Here is a 19,764-nt window from a genome sequence, read left to right as displayed (position 1 = left end):
TATTTTCTAAACAGAAAACTTTGTTGTATTGATCCATAATATCCTTCTCCTCCCCCATTACAGTGATCTGGTTGCTACCTTAGTCCCATGGCTTTTTATTACGTAACTTTTAATTTTACATTATCAAATCCGTTAATCACATCATTAATGTTATTTTATTCTTTGCGTTCAATAATCTCAAAATCGTATCCCTTTCGGTTTTCTTCCAGCATGTCCCACTTCAGAGAAGTACTTCCCTGACTGCTAGGAGGTGTACCGTGCCACCTACAGCTGATGGCCACAGCGTTAGCCACCGAACCGCAACATCTTCCCTGCTTCCATTTCATTCAACTTCTTACATATTGTCACATAGTATCTGAGGGGGTTCTGGATCTATCTGAAGGACTTCATTGCTGCCCTGGTTCCCTGATTTACATCTGTAGCACCTTTTTTTTTTTTTTTTTTTTTTTTTGGTCACCCAGGCTGGAGTGCAGTGGCGCGATCTCAGCTCACTGCAACCTCTGCCATACAGGTTCAAGCAATTCTTGTGCCTCAGCCTCCTGAGTAGCTGGGACTATAGGAGCATGCTGCCATACCCGGCTGACTTTTTTGTATTTTTAGTAGAGACAGGGTTTCACAACGTTGGCAAGCCTGGTCTCGAACTCCTGACCTCAAGTGATCTGCCTGCCTCGGCCTCCCAAAGCGCTGGGAGCGCTTGTTAAGCTTAATGTATTTTCTCAGGTGTGAGGGGGAAGTCGCCCGTCGTGATGGGTTTTTCCTACAGTGTCTTGCTTGGCCTCTGTGGTGAGCCTGCTGGCCTCCCTCCCCGTGGCGTCCCCAGGTGTCAGTGGAGAAGGGTTTGGGGGTCCGCAGCCTCCCCCCTGCCTGCTGCTCTTCACGCGTGGGTGCTGCAGGGAAAGGCGTCCCTCTGTGGCTGTCCCCAGTAACTAGCGTCTGGGGAAAGGCTCTGTCCTGCACACACCATACTCACCCAACTGGCATCGGGCCTTTTCTCTGCCAGAGTCCGAACAAAATCCGTGCCCTGTGGTAAGCAAATTGACACATGAAGACGGCCTTCGGTGTAGCCCCCAGCAGGGCTGGCTGGCAGATGCCCCGAGGACCCTCCCCTTGCCCCGTCCGTGAAGCGCCAGGAGCTTACGCGGCTGGGATCCAGGAGCTGCTCTATCTGCCGGTCCTTCCTGCTGTTTTCCTCCTCCAGGCGCCGGAGCTTCGTTCTCATCAGGTCCACGTCGCTCTTCTGCACGTGCAATGACTGAAGAAAACAAGGGCCATGCACAGCCATCCACACGGAGCTGCGCACACGCCGCACACACGTCCCCGCGCACACAGCCACGCACACGCCAATGCGCACACGCCGCACACACGTCCCCGCGCACACAGCCACGCACACGCCAATGCGTGCACGCCGCACATACGTCCCCGCGCACACAGCCACGCACACGCCAATGCGTATACGCCGCACACACGTTCCCGCACACACAGCCACGCACACGCCAATGCGTATACGCCGCACACACGTCCCCGCGCGCAAGCCAAGTACACGCCAATGCGCACACGCCGCACACACATCCCCGCACACACAGCCATGCACACGCCAATGCGTGCACGCCGCACACACGTCCCCGCACACACAGCCACGCACACGCCAATGCGGGCACGCCGCACACACGTCCCCGCACACACAGCCATGCACACGCCAATGCGGGCACGCCGCACACACGTCCCCGCACACACAGCCACGCACACGCCAATGTGTATACGCCGCACACACGTCCCCACGGGCACAGCCAAGCACACGCCACTGCGCACACGCCGCACACACGTCCCCGCGTACACAGCCATGCACACAACACTGCACACACACCACACACAGCCACGCACACCACACAGCGCACAGGCCCAGGGAAGCACTGAGCTGGGGGATTTGGAAAGCTGCGTGGCTCCCACTCAGGGCTCTGTGTGTGGTGGGTGGGGGGAGATCTGGATGTCACGTGAGGGCACCGGAGGGCACGCCTGGCATTTACTGGGTGGGGACGTGGAAGGCTGGATAGACAGGAAGCCCCCCACAGAGAAGAACGGTCCCACCCTAGATACCAACGGAACCCGTGCTGAGAAACCCCGTCCCACGGAATGCGCGCCTAAACGAATACCGCCAACACCGGGGCTGGATGGTGCCTCACCATGCGTTTTCTCCCATGACCACACAAGAAAGTCCGTTTTGTTCGCATTTTTATCAATAAAACTCATCCAAGGCTAACATGCATTTCAAATGCTCATCCTCACTTACAGCTCAGGTGGAAGGCAGTGCTTCCCAATCTTTATCTGTGGACAAATTCTTTACCAATTTGTGGTGACGTGAGTGGGGACAAAAAAGACTGTGTAGTTGGGGCCGGGCACGGTGGCTTACCCCTGTAATCCCAGCACTTTAAGAGGCCGAGGCGGGTGGATCACGAGGTCAGGAGTTGGAGACCAGCCTGGCCAGCATGGTGAAACCCCATTTCTACAAAAAATACAAAAAATTAGCCAGGTGTGGTGGCACGCAGCTGTAATCCCAGCTACTTGGGAGGCTGAGGCTTGAACCTGGGAGGGGCAGGGTGCAGTAAGCCAAGACTGCGCCACTACACTCCAGCCTAGACGAGAGTGAGACTCTGTCTCAAAAAAAAAGAAAAAAAAAGACTCTGTAGTGGATTTCTCACAAAACTAAGTTTATTCAATCTCTACAACTATCCTGTACTTTGAAATTATGTTCTTCCTACTATTTTCGTGGTAAAGTCCAGGAAAGAAACAGCGTGTAGGCTGGGCTGTGCCGCAGCTCACCAGCTCCCAGCCTCAGCCTGCATCTAACTGCCAGCCATCCTCACACACGGCCTTCTCCTTGCAAAAGACTGTGGTATTCCAGAGACTGGACCTCTGAGCAAAAGACAATCTGGAATGCACACCCCGCGGGGGCGGCTCGGCACTTCAGCCACATCCACAGCTGGCAAGATCGTTGCAGACAAACCCACAGATTCAGTACCACAAGCCGGTACTCAGCTTGTGAAGTAAATTAGCGAAGGCCCAGCAGTCAAGGAAGATGGGAGCTCTAGTAACGGGACTGCCGCTTCCAAGAGCGTGAAGCAGATTCACTCCTCCCAATTCCTCCTGTCAGTACCACTCAACACCTGCGCTCCATGTGTAATGCAACCCAAGACTGGAAAGGTGGAGGAGGCGGATGGGCCGGGAGCCGGGGGGCCAGCGATCGACACGGCAGGGAGCTCCTTCAGTTTTCTTTCTGCCTCATCTGAGCTGGATGCTGGAGAAACCAACAGCCTAAAAAAGCCAATGGGTGCAGACAATAAAAGCCCACGCAAAGCCTCTTCTCTCCAGCCAGAGGTCAGGGAGAGGAGCAGACCGACAAGGCAGAAACTGACAGGCAGGAACCGCTCTACCCCAGGCAGACCACGGAAAACACCACAGTCCTCCCCACAGCACAGGCTGTGTGGGGAGCCCAGACACTCACCCTTGCCCGGCTGCACCCAGTCCCCTCCCCTCCCGCACTGGTGGGGCTCCAGAGGAGGTCGGGCAGAGTCGGGACCATCATTACCTGGCGGCAACAAGGCCATCCCTGCATCAGCAAAGGCTGAGCAGGAGCAGTACAGGTGGCCCTTCCCTCCCAGCTAGGGCGGTGTCAGCACCTTCCCTCCTAGCTAGTGCGGCATCAGCAGAGGCTGAGTGAGGGGCCTGAACTCCCGCCCTGCCCAGTGGGAATGAGGAGCCCCTCCCGGTGCAGGTGTCGATGATGGCTGAGTGGGAACTGGACCTCCACCCTCACGGGTGATAACGAGGCGGTACCCCCTTGACCCACAGGGCAGCGTGAAAGAAGGCCTGCCACAGCACAGGATTGAGCAAGAGTCGGAGTCTCGCGATGAGACACTCAGAGCGTCCTGGTTTCAAGGAAATCACTTTTTATACTAAGAACCAAGAATAGCTCAACCTGAATGAAGAAAAACAAGCCATAATGTCAACACTGAGATGGCCTGGACATTGGAATCCCGCCGCAGACTTAGGGCAGCCGCCACAAAGATGCGCCAGTGACCAATGACAGGCACGCTTGAAACACGTGAAGAGGCACAGGGTGGGTGTCTCAGCGAAGACCAAGACAGAAGGAGCCGCACAGAGATTTCAGAACTGAACCGAGACAGTAAGGTTACACCCAACAAACAACGGGCTCAACTGCAGGATGCAGAGGCCAGCAGAAAGCATCCGTGAGCTCGAGGACAGAATAGTGAAGCTACCCGATCTTCACGAGGGAAGACGGAGGGGAAAACACTGAACAGAGAAAAGGGACCTGAGCACCCGTAACCAAAGAGGGCAAGGCTGAAAAAACAACTCAAGACTTGATGACTGAAAATGTCCCAGATTTAACAAAAGACAAACCTATAGATTCAAGAGACTGAGAAAATCCCGAACGAGATAATCCCCCCAATCCACACCGAGTTCATTCAGCGCAGTCTTCCAACCGGAAGGAGGATCCCCTCTGTAACATCCCCGACACACAGCTGCCACCTGTGCTCAAAATCTCCATGGCCAGGGCGCGCACTTGCTCCTCAGCAGCGCCGCCACTGTCAGACAGCTCTCGTGGTTAGAGGGTTCTTCTCACACAGCCTCAAGTCTGACTGTTCTCTCTGGCCAACAGAGAAGGCGCTGTCTTTTGTATAATGGTCTACACCAGGTTCCCCAGTTTCTTCCCAGCTCCCCAATGGAAACGGCTTCCAGATCCTCTTCCGTGCTCTGGGGATGAGGCTGCCAATGCCCTATTGCCCTCTGGTGCCCCAACTGAACGCAGTGTCTCAGACACACATCAACTGGTGGAGACAGTAGCTCTATAAACAGACTAAAATTATGGAAGGAAATGAACGCAGATGATTTCTCCAGGGGCAAACATTTACGGATACTGAAAGCCAGTGTGATGGTCACGGTGCTGGTGGCAGTGACAATGACGATACAGCTCAATGCAGTTCATGCTTTCATAAATGGGAGGGACCATGGGGAAGTACAGAGTCTTGGCCTTGGGAGGCAGGTGACCTTGAATCTTGGTTCTGCTACTGGTTAACCTTGGACAGACCAGTAACATCGCTGAGTCTCAAGTTCATCAGCAGACGGCGGTTGTAACAAGTGGTTCTGCCTGTCCCACAGAGCTTCTGTAGAAGGCCTGAGACAGGGCATGTGAGATGTCTTGATGACATAAAGCGTGGCATGCATAGAAGGTTACTGATGACTCTACCAGTGACCTTATCACAGTACCCAATCTCAGGACGCAAGGCGACTCTGAAGCTAATCTAGTCCTCATCCAGTCTTCCCCATCGTGCTGGAGAAGCAGAGCACGGATGGAACATGAGCTCTGCTGCCTTTTATGTGCTGGTGCTACGGCCTTTAACCAGGGACACCAGCTCCTAGGGCACTACGCCACGGCTCAAACTCAGGTTCGACCCTAACGCTCCCGCTCTTCCCATCTGGGCACCTCCCAGCACAGGCACTGATGTTCTAATACATTGTTATAGGAAGCTTTCACCGTTTCAAATCAATAGAGAACAAACCAAAATACTACCTTCTTTAACTCAATAATCTCGTCATACATATCTTCTTTTTCTCTGTAGACAGGAGTCCCAGGGACATGACCTAGAGAAAGATAAACAAATCGTTTCAAAGACTACCTACAAAGTAGAAAGAATTCTTGGCTATACTTTAAGGAAAACCTGGAAGTTAGTAACATTTCCTTTTAAAAAAGAAGAAAATAAAAAAGCAAAAATAATTCCATGTTTTCCAGCCTGATCATGATACTTCACACCAAGTAGCAAGAAAACCAAAAATGGTAGATAGAGAGAGATGAAGCAAAAAGTAAATAAATAAAGATGTGAAGACCGAGTTTCATGACAGTAAAAGGATGAAAGAAGGGACTCACGGAAGGAGGAGGGACATGTTCAGATTTAAATAGCAAAACAAACAAATACCAAACACAAAAAATGCACAGAGCATCTCAACACTCATGCCAATGTAAAAACAGTCAGGCTTACTTTGGTTTTAATGATACCTAGTATATTAAACATCTAAATTTCAGCCTAAAAGATAACTCCTAACCAGTAAAAGCAGGAAGGTAATCAATTCCTGGAGTACAGTGAGGAGGTTTTCAATACACCCTGGAGGCTGTTCTTCCTTAAGGAGGATAGGTGGGAAACACGTGGATAAAGAGAGAGGCCGGGCACGGTGGCTCATGCCTGTAATCCCAGGACTTTGGGAGGCCAAGGTGGGAGGATCACTTGAGTCCAGGAATTTGAGACCAGCCTGGGCAACACAGCGAGATCCTGTCTCTAAAAAAAAAGAGACTAGGCAGGAACATAAACACAGAAACAAGCTGATTCTCTTTGGTGCGACTTGGACTTTTTATCATTATTTATTTATTAGTATTTGTTCCTAATATCATTTACTCAATGAATAAATTTAAGTAAGCCTCTATGTTTAGGGAGGGAGGTACAAATGACACCTGGCGAGATATCCCTGCACCCACGAGGAAAGCTACCTTCTGGGGCAGGCGGGTTTTTGTGAGTCACTGCTCCCACGACCTCCCAAAACCTCCCAGTGACGGAGCTCATGCACGAAGCCAGAAATCCTGCTCTGACGAAGGACGCCTCCAGCCCAGAGACTGTCCTTTCCTTTCTGCTCTTCCTTGGCCTCAGCCTCGCCACCATCGGCATGCTCACCGTTGCTGGCAGAGCGCCTGAGATGTGGCCTCTTCACTCTGAAGGTGTCTGTCAGACAGTCGGGAGTGCCGCCGGGGACGCCGGTCCACGCATGCTCCCAGGTGAGGGGTGAGTTCAGGGCCTGGGTCAGACTTCCTGGTTTGAATGTGCATGGGTTTAATATGACAGATACAAGCACACACAATGGGAGGTTTTGTTTCTAATCAACTTTCCTGGATTGAAGAAAGCTGAATCACTGATAGACGCCAGCCGTCAGTGTCGTGCTGGTAAATGGTTAACCAGCTCCCAAATATCAATTAATAAAGTCCTGATTACAATGTTTGCCTATTTCCACGGTATACATATTTCTACCATGTCTAATATCAGGTTGCCAGCGTGACACTGACCAGCCCACCAAACTCCTAAGACTGTAACAGTTGGCTCTGGCAAGACAACTCACCACTCCCACGCAGAGACCACACGGGACCAAGGGAGGCTAAAGCGCCACTTGGCGAAACCACATTTATGCATGATATAAAACTACGATGTGTACATTTGATGTCTTCGAGAAAACTAAAGACAATGTAATTCAAACAAGGAATATTAAAAACTCCATCTCAAACCACTCCCTGAAATTTCTCGAACTCTTCTCTCAAGCAGGAAGGGTCTCCAGTGCGACAACCACATACCTGGCTTTGCGGTTCCCAGCCACAGCTTCTGCGGGGTCAGGGACGCTCGGCCGCCCAGAGGCATGCTCCCTGCCGTCCTGAGGGACCTCCAGGAGGCCACTTTTCTCGGCTTAGAGAGATAAGGTGACTCTAGAAAAGCCAACACGTGGATTCAGAGGTGCTGGACAGCAACACATGAGCTCAACACATAAACTTCAGAAAGACAGAAACAGGAAAACAAAATCCACGAGGGTGGTGACTCTAGTCAAACATTCTGGCAAAAATGAAAAAAGAGTTACTTTACCTATATACTGACATTTCTCCTTTAACTTTTATTATAAAGAAATAGCATAATGAGGCCAGGCATGGTGGCTCATGCCTGTAATACCAATACCTTGGGAGGCTAAGGCAGGAGAATCACTTGAGGCCAGGAATTCAAGACCAGCCTGGGCAACACAACAAGACCCTGTCTCTATAAAAAATCTAAAAATTAGCTGGGTGTGGTGGCTCACACCTGTGGTCCCAGCTACTCAAGGGGGCTGAGGCAGGAGGATCTCTTGAGCCCAGGAGGTCGAGCCTACAGTGAGCTATGATCATGCCACTGCATTCCAGCCTGGGCAACAGGCTTTTCTTAAAGAAAAGAAAAGAAAAGAAAAGAAAAGAAAAGAATGGGAACAATATAATGGGAAATATATGAATTCTACCAACATTTATTATAGTATTTAATTTCTCATCCCCAATTTTTAGAGATATGTGTATGTTCTTACATAGTCACAGCCACAGTGAACACATCATTTTGTGCCCTTTTTAACATGTCACATTTTTAATGTCACTACATAGTGACAGAGCAATATTTAGAACTTAATATGTAAAATATCTAAAATAAATGAGAAAAATCATACTGTTTCAGGGCATTCTTGATTTTGTATGAAAGTAAGGGAAATGTTTTAAAATTCTTTATCTGAGATTTTCCCTCTTTAAGTATAAAAAAGATAATAAACGTATGCAAAAACTAAGGCACTCTTAAAACATTCTTATATATCTTAAATTGCAAAATTTATGTCAGTAGGGTCTGAAAATTTAAGTCTAATATGTTCAAAATGTTTAAGTTTTTCCCGCGGTTTCGCAATTTATGGGAAATTTGCCACCGTAACTGTGAATGAGGGAATAAAGACGCAGAGATCCTGCTGCATCTTCACTCACCCCGGGACCACAGAACCTGGCCTCCGATATAGTCTCAAATTCTTCCAAAACTTTAAGATTTAAGTTGTCATTTATACAAGTAAATGAGTGAGCGGAAAAAAGCCCCACACATTACATTTCCCTCCTAAGAGTGTGTGGGCTTATCGGCGAGTAGGAAGGGTTCCTCAGGAAAGCATAAAAGCGGGGATAAAAGCGTGGATGAAAGCGGGGAGGGAAGAAGAGAGGACGGAGACAGGGTGGTGGAGAGATGCCAGCGTTTGATACTGCCCGGAAAACGACAAACTCGGAAAGCAGGAAAACATCATCGCCTGCCTCGCCCTCCTGGCAGAGTGAGCAGGGCGATGAAAAGCCTCGGAACGTGGTGGAAGCTGCAAACCTACAAGCAGGTTGACCAGGCCTTCAAGAAAAACACTTGCTGAGTGAATAGGACAGACATGGTCCCTACACTCACAAAACCAGAAACCCGGAGAAAAACAGGTCCCAAGTGTGAGTCAGGAGGCACCCCCGGTCCTGGCCTTTTACTTTATATCAATTCTCAATTTTCTCCATGGAAGGAGAGAAAGGACATCAAAAATCCAAATTGCTAGGTGATTTCCTTCTAGTGTTTATATTGATTTGTAACATATAACATGCATTCTTTTCTGTGCAGGGATTTACCTTTCTAATTATGTTTTCCTTGGGCTAGTAGCAAAGTTTGTTTATATTCTCTGAGTGCGTCATATACTTGACTGAACCTTTGAAATATATGATACGCGTATATAAAATAGACACATATCTACAGATGGCACAGCCAGGGAAGGCCACAGGCTTTGGGGTAGCACAGGACGCCGGCCTAGGATTTACAGTGTCACGAACACATTCGTACGCACAAGGTCGGCACACGGGCTGCTGTACACGAGAGCGGCATTAGAGACAGAGGGGCCTCGGGGCCACCTGGACTAACCCCACCTCCGGGGCACCCTCCTGGACAAGCAGGGTGGCAAATGCTGCCCTCCTCCTGCTGAGGGTGAGGAAGAATAGAATCCTGGCAGCAAAACAAGCCCAGGATGATCCAAAGGGGAAAAAGGTGAACTTGCCACCCGTCCCATCAACTACACCTTCTCAGTAACTTCGACTCTCAGGAACAAATCCCAGGTCAAAAATCCTTTAACTCTGGCAGCATTCAGAAGAGGTAAGCCTTTGAGAAAGCAAGAAAAAGAAAACAAAAGGCCTAGAGGCACTGTCAGGGGGAGACTGGGGAGTTGGTGGCAGCCTCAGCCCTGAGAAAGGGCTCGTCACTCTGGCACCAGCAGGGACTCCACGTGCTCCTGAGACCCCAGCATGAACCCCAACATGAAAGGGGGAGACTCCAGCCCGAACTGGGAGACCCCAGTGGGAACGGGGCCAACTGGCTGAGGCGTCAGGTCTCAGCTACCTAAATGTACAGAGCAAATGCCCTTCATTCTCTCCAGGACACCAGGGAACGTGGGCATGACAGGGAAGGCAGGCCTCGTCATACTTACTTGGCGATGTGGGTGGAGGTTTGTGGAAAGCTTTCCTTTTTGCTTTCTGAAAGAAAGAAGAAATGGCATAAGGCTTGCTGAGCTCCCACAGTGGTGCATCACAAGACCCTACCACGTTCAGAAAGGGTCAGGGGTCGTGTAAGAGCAGCAAGAGGACGTGAGCTTACGGGGATGTAAGGAGGGTCCAGGAACAGGACACGCAGGGCCCGACGCAGACCCCAGAAAAATGCACTCACGTCAGTGCTCAGGGCTGGGCTCTCAGAGCACAAGTTCCAATTACAGAAAACCATCGGGCCCGGGCTCCTGACGTTCAGACTGAGGGTCCCATACAAATGGCAGATCTGCCCCCACCCAAACCGCCCGCACAGCCAGCTCGGGAGCCCAGCGCACCTCTGTCCACTCAGGTGGAGGTGGTCAGATGAATCCCTGCACATAAGTCAACTGCAAAGCCCACTAAGGAAGAAGGCCCAGCAAAGGGAGACCCTGTCTGGAAGGTGGTCTCCTGTGACAACCACGATGCCAAACACCTAATGGGGTCCAGATCTCACAGAACGGGGTCCAGATCTGGTTCCACTGCTTACTACGGGGTGAGTGTCCCATATCCGAGATGCCTGGGACCAAGAGTGTTTCTGATTTGGGAATATTTGCATCCATATAATGAGGTATCTTGGGGATGGGACCCAAGTCTAAACACAAAATTCATTTATGTTTCATATATACGTTATACCCATAGTGCAAAGGTAATTTTATATTGTGTTTTTAATAACTTTGTGCATGAAACAAAGCTTGTGTGAAGTACTTAAGTGTGGAATTTCCCACTTGTGGCCTCATGAGGGTGCTCAAAAAGTTTCCATTTTTGGAGCATTTTGGATTTTGCATTAGAGACACACAACCTGTCGTGCCATGGCCTGGGGAAGATGCTGCCATGCTTCCAACCTTAACTTCCTCATCACCTTGCACTAGACCGAGCAGATAAGGGTACCACGGCCAGGTCTCCTCACTTCCCCTCCAGCAGAAACATTGAGCCCCAAGTTCTGCGCGGGGGGAATTTTCCCTGGGGCTTGGTTTGGATCCCTCCTCCTCCGGGGAACATCAGGGGAGCATCCCCTGCCCTCTGTGACATGGAGGGAAAATCCTTAACTTTGCGAACAGAGGTCCCTGGAGGGAGACAGTGGAGCTGAGGCTCCCCCTTGAGTCCACAGAGCAAACGTGGAATCGAGATCTGCTGGTGCCGGGTTCGTTCTGCTGGCTGCAGTTTTGCTAGATCTGCGTCTCCAGTAAGAAAAGCTTTTTTTGCTCATACACGATAAGAGCAATTGGCACGCTTCCTTTTCTACCCAGCACAGCTTGCCAAACAAACCCAAAGCCCAGTCCGGGGCCACAGTGTGCCATGGGCCATCGGACGCCACTCCTGCCCCTCTCCTTTCCGGGCTGGGAGGCCAGGCAGCAGTTCAGCTTGGGATGGCGGCTGCCCAGGTCTGCTTTCTCCCATCGGGTCCTTCCGACGGCATTAGCAGGGGCTCTCCTCCTCCCCTCAAGTGTCAGGATGAGGGCGTGGGGTGCAGGGCAAAACCAGCTGCAGGCCAGGGACTAGCAATCTGTCTCACATGAGCCCTGCTCAGGATTCACGTCCAGATAAAAGTTTTAAAGTTATCACCACAGGTATTTAAACCTAACTAAGGGCTGGAAACTTTTCAAACACCAAGGAACATTCGGAATATGCATTCCAGCTCTCGACACAGTATTGTGGAGAACGGCCTATTTTCCGCATCCGAGTGCAGTCTGCAAGGGCAGCGCAACCAGCCCTAGGGCGCACGGCTGACGCCCAGCGGCACTCACCGTCTCCACATCAGAGTCAAAGGTGACTGCAGACAGACTGTCATCTCCCTGGAGGAAGAGAGGCAAACACTGTAACTCCACGGCACCTGCTGGGCTTCCGACCATCACGTTTACAAAAGCGAAAACAGCCCGTCCACAGCTGCTGAAACAGAAACTCCAGAAATCCAGCTCTGAGGCCGCTCAGAACACTCCAGCTGGGCCCCAGCCAGTTCCTCAGTCTCATCAGAAGGAATGGGTGGGTGGGGGGAACAAAACACAAAACGCCGCCCAGAAGGCGTGCAAATGTCTGCAAATCTAGTAACACTATTTCCCACAGAATTGTGTCTTGACAAAGAAAAACAAAACCAGTTCTTGCTGAAAGCATTTCATTTTTACATAAATGTTCTCACTCTTATTCAACTTTACATCAAAGCACAACGAATCTGTGACTGTCTCCTGGTAAGAACGGGTGAGAGTCATCTTTTAAAAAGCAAACTCAGCCTGGGCAACATGGTGAGACACTGTCTCTACAAAAAAAAATCTTAAAAATTTAAAAAATAAGCCAGGCTGTGGTTGCACACACCTGTAGTCCCAGCTACTCGGGAGGCTAAGGTGGGAGGATCGCTTGAGCCCAGGAGGTCGAGGCGCAGTGAGTCATAATCATGCCACTGCACTCCAGCCTGGGCAACAGAGCAAGACCCCAGCTAAAAAAAAAAAAAAAAAGAAAAGAAAAAAAAACGAAAACCAACAAAAACCAAAACATATGCATTACAATGAGAAGGCATTTGGGCCTATAAAGGTTCTTGCCTTCTTATTCCAGTGACTTTCTCCTGGTCCAGGGAATGAAATAAAACTTGTACTGTCTGATGTCAGCACTAGCATGGCAAAAAAAAAAAAAAAAAAAAGGAAGCTTTTTGAAGACAAAAATGTTTCTGTATTAACTCATTCACTCAAATTGAAATCCAAAAAGAGAAGCATAAAATGTTTAAAGTCCCTCGGAAGATCATATGGGTGCTTTCCAATGCGGACACTGGAAGTTAGAGCTGAATGCCCCATTATGAGCCAATAGTGCTACAGCTTGGGGTGGAGGTGATGACATTTGTGCTACCTGTCCCTGGTATAGCTGAGTCCACGCAGTATCATAATGGGATGCTACTGCGTTCTGAAAAGCAAACATATTTTCTACAAGGTTAATAGTACATGAAGTGCCAATTTTGCTAGCAGTGTGAAACTGTATTAGAAATGCCTGGCTGCATGATAACATGGATAAGGTGCAACTAGACAGGCCAGGGCACAAGTGCAGTGTGACTGCATTTCGAGGGGCAAAGGAAAGACGGTGCATTCCAAATAAATGGAGCGTTTAAAAAAATCAGCCATTGACTGAAATTTTTTATATCATTTTTTATATCACCTATTTAAGGTGACCTTTTAAGACATAAACAGCATTTGACAACTATAGAGAGAAGTTTTCCTTTTAGCAAAGTGTATTGAAATTATGTACAAAATTGAGGAAGGGCAGGCCGGGAACTGGACACACAGGTTAGCGGGGGATCAGAAAAGCCAAATCAGCCCTGGGCATCACAAGGACGTGCCTGCAGAGAACAGAGAGGAAACTGCTGAAAACTGTCTAGAAAAGCAGCAGCAACTTTCTCTGTAAACATCTGTCATTATTCCTTGCTGTGAATTAAATCTTGAAGACTTTTTGAATGATGTGAAATTCAACAAAGGAATGAGATTTTATGTGTAGTAAACAAAATGCATTGATCTCACCCACAACGGCTGCCCTCTCCACCACTCCCTTCCAGCCGTGCTGCCTCCAGCCTGCCGGTCATAGTGCAGGGAAGAGGTGAAATGCAGTCAGGACCGGAAATCACACAACAGCCCAAGGATCCATGACACCAGTCAGCAGAATACAACCATACACAGCACACACACACACAAGCTTGCACACACACGGACGCACACACACTCATGCACGCACCTGAAATCACACAACAGTCCAAGGATCCATGCCTGCAGTCAGAATACAACCATACACAGCACACACACACACGCACACACATGCACACATGCACTCACACACACGCACACATGCACTCACACAAAATGGCCAATCTGTTCCGCCTCCTTCAAGCACTATCTGAGGTTGCCACTTATTTCCACAGTAGGTTAAGCTCATTCAGCCTGTGTCAGGGTGGTTGTAACAGAAGAAATGGGGTGGCTTCACACTGAAATTAACTGTCTCAGTTTGGGAGGCTGGAAGTCCAGAATCAAGGTGTTGGCAGGGCCAGGCTCCTAACAGACAGGACAGCGAGGCAGAAGATCAACGAGGAGTTAGAAAAACTTGATCAGCAGACACTAAAAACCTAACAGACATTTACAGAACACCCCACTCAACAACAGCACAATACACATTCTACTCAACTGTACATTAAACATAAACCAGACCATAGGCCACAAAAAAGCCTCAATGAATTAAAAGAGAAAATCATTCGAAGTATATTCTTCTACAACAAGGAAAACTAGAAATCAACAAAAGAAAGAAATTCACAAATGTATAGATTTTTTTTTTTTTTTGACACAGAATCTCACCTTGTCGCCCAGGCTGGAGTGCAGTGACACAATCTCGGCTCACTGCCACCTCCACCTCCCGGGTACAAGCGATTCTCCTGCCTCAGCCTCCTGAGTAGCTGGGATTACAGGTGCCGCCACCACGCCCGGATAATTGTTGTATTTTTAGTAGAAATGGGGTTATATTCACTATGTTGGCCAGGCTGGTCTCGAACTCCTGACCTCAGGTGTCCGCCCACCTCAGCCTCCCAAAGTGCTGGGGCTATAGGTGTGAGTCACTGTGCCTGGCCTGGATATTAAACAACAAATTCCTAAATAATCAATGGGTCTAAGACAAAGTCACAAGGGAAATTTAAAAATATCTTAGATGAAATTTTTTTTTTGAGGTGGAGTCTTGCTCTGTTGCCCAGGCTGGGGTGCAATGGCATGATCTTGGCTCACCACAACCTCCGCCTCCCAGGTTAAAGCAATTCTCCTGCCTCAGCCTCCCGAGTAGCTGGGACTACAGGTGTGCACCACCATGTCAGGCTAATTTTATTTTTGTATTTTTAGTGGAGACAGGGTTTCACTATGTTGGCCAGGCTGGTCTTGAACTCCTGACCTCATGATCCGCCCACCTCAGCCTCCCAAAGTGCTGGGATTACAGGCATGAGCCACTGTGCCCGGCTGATGAGTGAAATTTTTTTTTTTTTTTTTTTTGAGATGGACTCTCGCTCTGTCACCCAGGCTGGAGTGCAGTGGCGCAATCTCGGCTCACTGCAAGCTCCGCCTCCTGGGTTCACGCCATTCTCCTGCCTCAGCCTCCCAAGTAACTGGGACTACAGGCGCCTGCCACCACGTCTGGCTAATTTTTTGTATTTTTAGTAGAGACGGGGTTTCACCATGTTAGCCAGGATGGTCTCGATCTCCTGACCTTGTGATCCGCCCGCCTTGGCCTCCGAAAGTGAGTGAATTTTAAAAATCAAAATTTATGGGATGTACCTAAAGCAGGGCTCAAAGAGAAACATACAGCTGTAAATGTCTATATTTTAAAAAGATCACATCAAATAAATAACCTAATCTTCCACCTTAAAAAACAAAAGCAGGGCCGGGCGTGGTGGCTCACACCTGTAATCCCGGCACTTTGGGACTCAAAGCCCAGGAGTTCAAAACCAGCCTGGGCAACATGGAGAAACCCTGTACACACGCACATACACACACACACACACACGCACAAACAAAAAATTAATTAGCTGGGCATCACGGCACATGTCTGTGGTCTCAACTACACAGGAGACTGAGGTGGGAGAATCACCTGGGTCTGGGAAGTTGAGGCTGCAGTGAGCCATGATCGCACCACTGCACTCCAGGCGCAAAGAAACAAAATCAGGCTGAGCACCTGCTCATGCCTGTAATCCCAACACTTTGGGAGGCCAAGGAGTGAGGACTGCTTGAGCCCAGAAGTTTGAGACCAGCCTGGGTGACATAGTGACACTCAGTGTTGACAAAAAATTAAAAAATTCGCCAGGCATGGTAGCACACGCCTGTAGTCCCAGCTACTTGGGAGGCCGAGGCAGGAGGATCACTCAAGCCCAGGAGTATGAGGCTGCAGGGAGCTGTGATTGTGCCACTGCTCTCTAGCATGGACAACAGAGTGAGGTTCTGTCTCTGAAAAACAAAAACAAATCATCAAAAACACAAAAGCCATGTTTAGAGGGCAATTTGTAGCTGTAAATGCCTATATTTAAAAAAAAAAAAAAGAAAGATCTCAAGGCAATAATCCAATAATCTAAACTTCCACCTTCAGAACCAGGAGATAGAAAACTAAACTCAAAGGAAGTAAAAGAAAGGAATAAAAATTACAGTGAATAAATGAAATAGAAAATAAAAACAATAGAAAAATCAATGAAACCAAAAGTTGGCTCTTTGAAAGGATCAACAAAACTGACAAACCTTTAGCCAAGAAAAAAAACCCAGAGACACGAAATTACCAAAATACAGGGGAAAAAAAAAAAAAAAGAAGGGCCTCACTACTGACCTTATAGAAGTAAAGAAACACCCAGAACCACATCTCGCTGGTGAATTCTATCAAACATTTAAAGAGAAATTAATACCAATGCTTCACAAACCCTTCTAAAAAACAGAAAAGAAGGAAACGCTTCCCAATTCATTCTATGAGACCTATATTACGCTGATACCAAAAGCAGACAAAGAAATATCACAAGAAAAGAACACTACAGACCAACATTCTTTATGAATACAGTTGCAAGAATCCTCGACAAAATGCTAGTAGGCATGAAAAGGATTTTATATATATATATATATATATGTATCCTAATTGGTACTGGTATATATTTATGTGCACACACACACACACCCCCCAAGACCAAGAATGAAAGATTGGTTTAACATACAAAAATCAGCCAATATTCCATATTAATACAATGAAGAAAAAGAAACATATGATTTTCTCAAAAGATACAGAAGGTATGTTTGACAAAATCTAACACTCATTCATGATACAGATACTCAATAATCTATGAAGAGAATTCCCTCAACCTAATAAATGACATCTACAAAAATCCAGTGCAACACAATATTTAACGGAGGAAGACGGAATGTTTCCCTTCTAATAGCAGCAGCAAGACAAGGCTGTCCTTTCTCATCACTTCAATTCAAATTATACTTGAGTCTCTTGCCAGGACATTAATGTGAGAAAAGTAAATAAAAGACATTCAGATTGAAAAGAAGGAAGTAAAACTATCTCTATTCACAGACAACATGATTTTATACATAGAAAATCCTAATGAATCTAAGAAAAAACTAGTAAACATAATAAATGAGTTCAGCAAGTTTGCAGGATATGAGATTCATATAAAAATATTATTGTAAGGCCGGACGTGGTGGCTCAGGCCAGTAATCCCAGCACTTTGGGAGGCCGAGGCGGGCGGATCACGAGGTCAGGAGACAGAGACCATCCTGGCTAACAAGGTGAAACCCCGTGTCTACCAAAAATACAAAAAAATTAGCCGGGCGTGGTGGCGGGCGCCTGTAGTCTCAGCTACTCGGGAGGCTGAGGCAGGAGAATAGTATGAACCCGGGAGGCGGAGCTTGCAGTGAGCCGAGATTGCGCCACTGCACTCCAGCCTGGGCAACAGAGCGAGACTCCATCTCAAAAAAAAAAAAAAAAAATTATTGTATATATTAGCAGTAAATAAGCTGAAATGAAGTTAACAAAATTCAATATACAATAACATCAAAAAGCATAAAATACTTAGGAATAAATTTAACAAAAGCATAGGCTTTGTACATTGAAAAATATAAACCATTGCTGAAAGAAATCAAAGATCTACATAGGGCTGGGAGCAATGGCTCACGCCTGTAATCCCAGCACTTTGGGAGGCCGAGGCAGGTAGATAACCTGAGGTCAGGAGTTAGAGACCAGCCTGGCCAACATGGTGAAACCCCATCTCTACTAAAAATACAAAAATTAGCTGGATGTGGTGGCAGGCGCCTGTAGTCCCAGCTACTGAGGAGGCTGAGGCATGAGAATCCTTTGAACCTGGAAGGCGGAGACTGCAGTGATCTGAGATGGCATCATTGCACTCCAGCCTGGGTGGCAAAGCGAGACTGTGTCTTTTTTTTTTTTTTTTTTTTTTTGAGGCGGAGTCTCACTCTGCTGCCAGGCTGGAGTGCAGTGGCACAATCTTGGCTCACTGCAAGCTCCACCTCCTGGGTTCACGCCATTCTCCTGCCTTAGCCTCCCAAGTAGCTGGGACTACAGGCGCCCGCCACCACACCCGGCTAATTTTTTGTATTTTTAGTAGAGATGGGGTTTCACTGTGTTAGCCAGCATGGTCTCGATCTGCTGACCTCATGATCCGCCCACCTCAGCCTCCCAAAGTGCTGGGATTACAGGCATGAGCCGCCGTGCCCGGCCAAGAGACTCCGTCTTAAAAAAATAATATACACGAATTATTTTTATAATCACAACAAGCAGTTTTGTTCTTAAAGATGAAGAAGCAGTAACTGAAGGCCAGTGTAGACAGGCAGGCCCTCCAGATGAGACAGGACGTGGTGCCCTGGGGAACAAGCAGGCAACTTCAGCTGCTCCAAGTTGGCCAGCAGCACCAAGCCCCTACTGCGGGTGCAGCTGTGCTGAACCCTGTGGTCTCCTTAGGAGGAAGCAAGGTGAGCACAGTTCCCTTGATGTGAAACCTTCCAAAGGCTTCCTCTGTTTCTCCAATAAAATCCAAATTCCCTGCATGGCCAGCAGGACTCCCCATAGTCAGGCTCATGCCCATCTTCTGCTCAGTCTCCTTGCCCGCGTCCCAACGGGCTTTCTTTTTTTTTGAGACAGGGCCTCACTCTGTTGCCCAGGCTGGAGGGCCGTGATATGATCACAGTTCACTGTAGCCTCCACCTCCTGGGCTCAAGGGATCCTCCCACCTCAGCCTCACTCTGTCTCTCAGGCCTTGGAGGGCCGTGATCACAGTTCACTGTAGCCTCCACCTCCTGGACTCAAGCGATCCTCCCACCTCAGCCTCCTGAGTAGTTGGGACTACAGGCAGGCACCACCACAGCTCGGCTAATGTGATGGTTTTTTGTAGAGATGGGGTCTTGCGATGTTGCCCAGGCTGGTCTGGAACTCTTGGCCTCAAGCGATCCTCCCATCTCGGCTTCTCAGAGTGCAGGGACTACCGGGGGACTACCAGCCTGAGCCACGGCTCCCGGCCATATGGGCCTGTTTCATTTTCTGCACAGCACTTCTCACTTTCTGACACGATCTTAATTACCTGTTTATTACCTTGTCCCTCCGGCGCCCCCCCTCCCCCACACTGGAATGCAGCTTATTCCCGTGTCTCTAACACACAGTAGATATTTACCGGGCAAAGTAACTAACCTAAGGCCCATGCACCCTCGCCCTGGGGAGTACATCGGGCCCCACCCTCCTCCAGGAAGCCTCCTCTGACCAAGCTGGGTTCCCAGACCCTGGGGCTGCCTCCCTCCCACCCCGAAGGCTTGGGGCCACACGGGATCCGTGGATCCCGCCTTAGATCGGGGGTGCCCGGAGGCACTTACACCGTGAGCTCCGTCACCTGCGGGCCGCAGACTCGCAGGCGCCCAGAGGCGAGGGCGCGGCGTCCCGGAGAGCTTCCTGGAAGCGGCGGCCTCTGCGAAAGCGGGCGCGGGCGAGGCTGCAGGCGGCGCGGGGCCTGCAGCGCGCTCTTGTGCGGTAACAATAATGGCAGCTGTCACCCGGCCGTGCGCCCCGTCCTCACGCCCCGGGCCGGCCCCTGCGCGGGG

The 19,764-nt window shown here is 49.0% G+C and overlaps 1 protein-coding gene across 29 annotated transcripts in view; it reads right to left on the bottom strand.

Moving 5' to 3' along the window:
- IQCE (IQ motif containing E) overlaps positions 1 to 19,764 on the bottom strand; it is a 55,027-nt gene that overhangs the window by 35,053 nt on the left and 210 nt on the right. For 5 of the 29 annotated variants that reach the window (XR_010158766.1, XM_054687337.2, XM_054687332.2 and 2 more), the window contains exons 2-8: positions 11,929 to 11,976; positions 10,090 to 10,135; positions 7,406 to 7,534; positions 6,738 to 6,872; positions 5,588 to 5,658; positions 1,139 to 1,252; positions 971 to 1,021 (exon numbers count right to left, since the gene is read on the bottom strand). Coding sequence is in view for 27 of the 29 variants with exons in the window: in XM_054687337.2 (XP_054543312.2) it covers positions 971 to 1,021; positions 1,139 to 1,252; positions 5,588 to 5,658; positions 6,738 to 6,872; positions 7,406 to 7,534; positions 10,090 to 10,135; positions 11,929 to 11,976 (594 nt within the window). In the remaining 2 variants the exon portion in view is untranslated. Of the gene's footprint in view, positions 1 to 970; positions 1,022 to 1,138; positions 1,253 to 2,407; positions 2,501 to 5,587; positions 5,659 to 6,737; positions 6,873 to 7,405; positions 7,535 to 10,089; positions 10,136 to 11,928; positions 12,068 to 19,539; positions 19,759 to 19,764 lie in introns of those variants that run through there. The other 24 variants (XR_010158767.1, XM_054687334.2, XM_054687341.2 and 21 more) reach the window with 16 other exon arrangements.

Source organism: Pan troglodytes, chromosome 6 (assembly GCF_028858775.2).
Source record: "Pan troglodytes isolate AG18354 chromosome 6, NHGRI_mPanTro3-v2.0_pri, whole genome shotgun sequence".
In the NCBI taxonomy this organism is placed as follows: domain Eukaryota; kingdom Metazoa; phylum Chordata; class Mammalia; order Primates; family Hominidae; genus Pan; species Pan troglodytes.
This window is presented reverse-complemented; position numbering and strand designations above follow the sequence as displayed.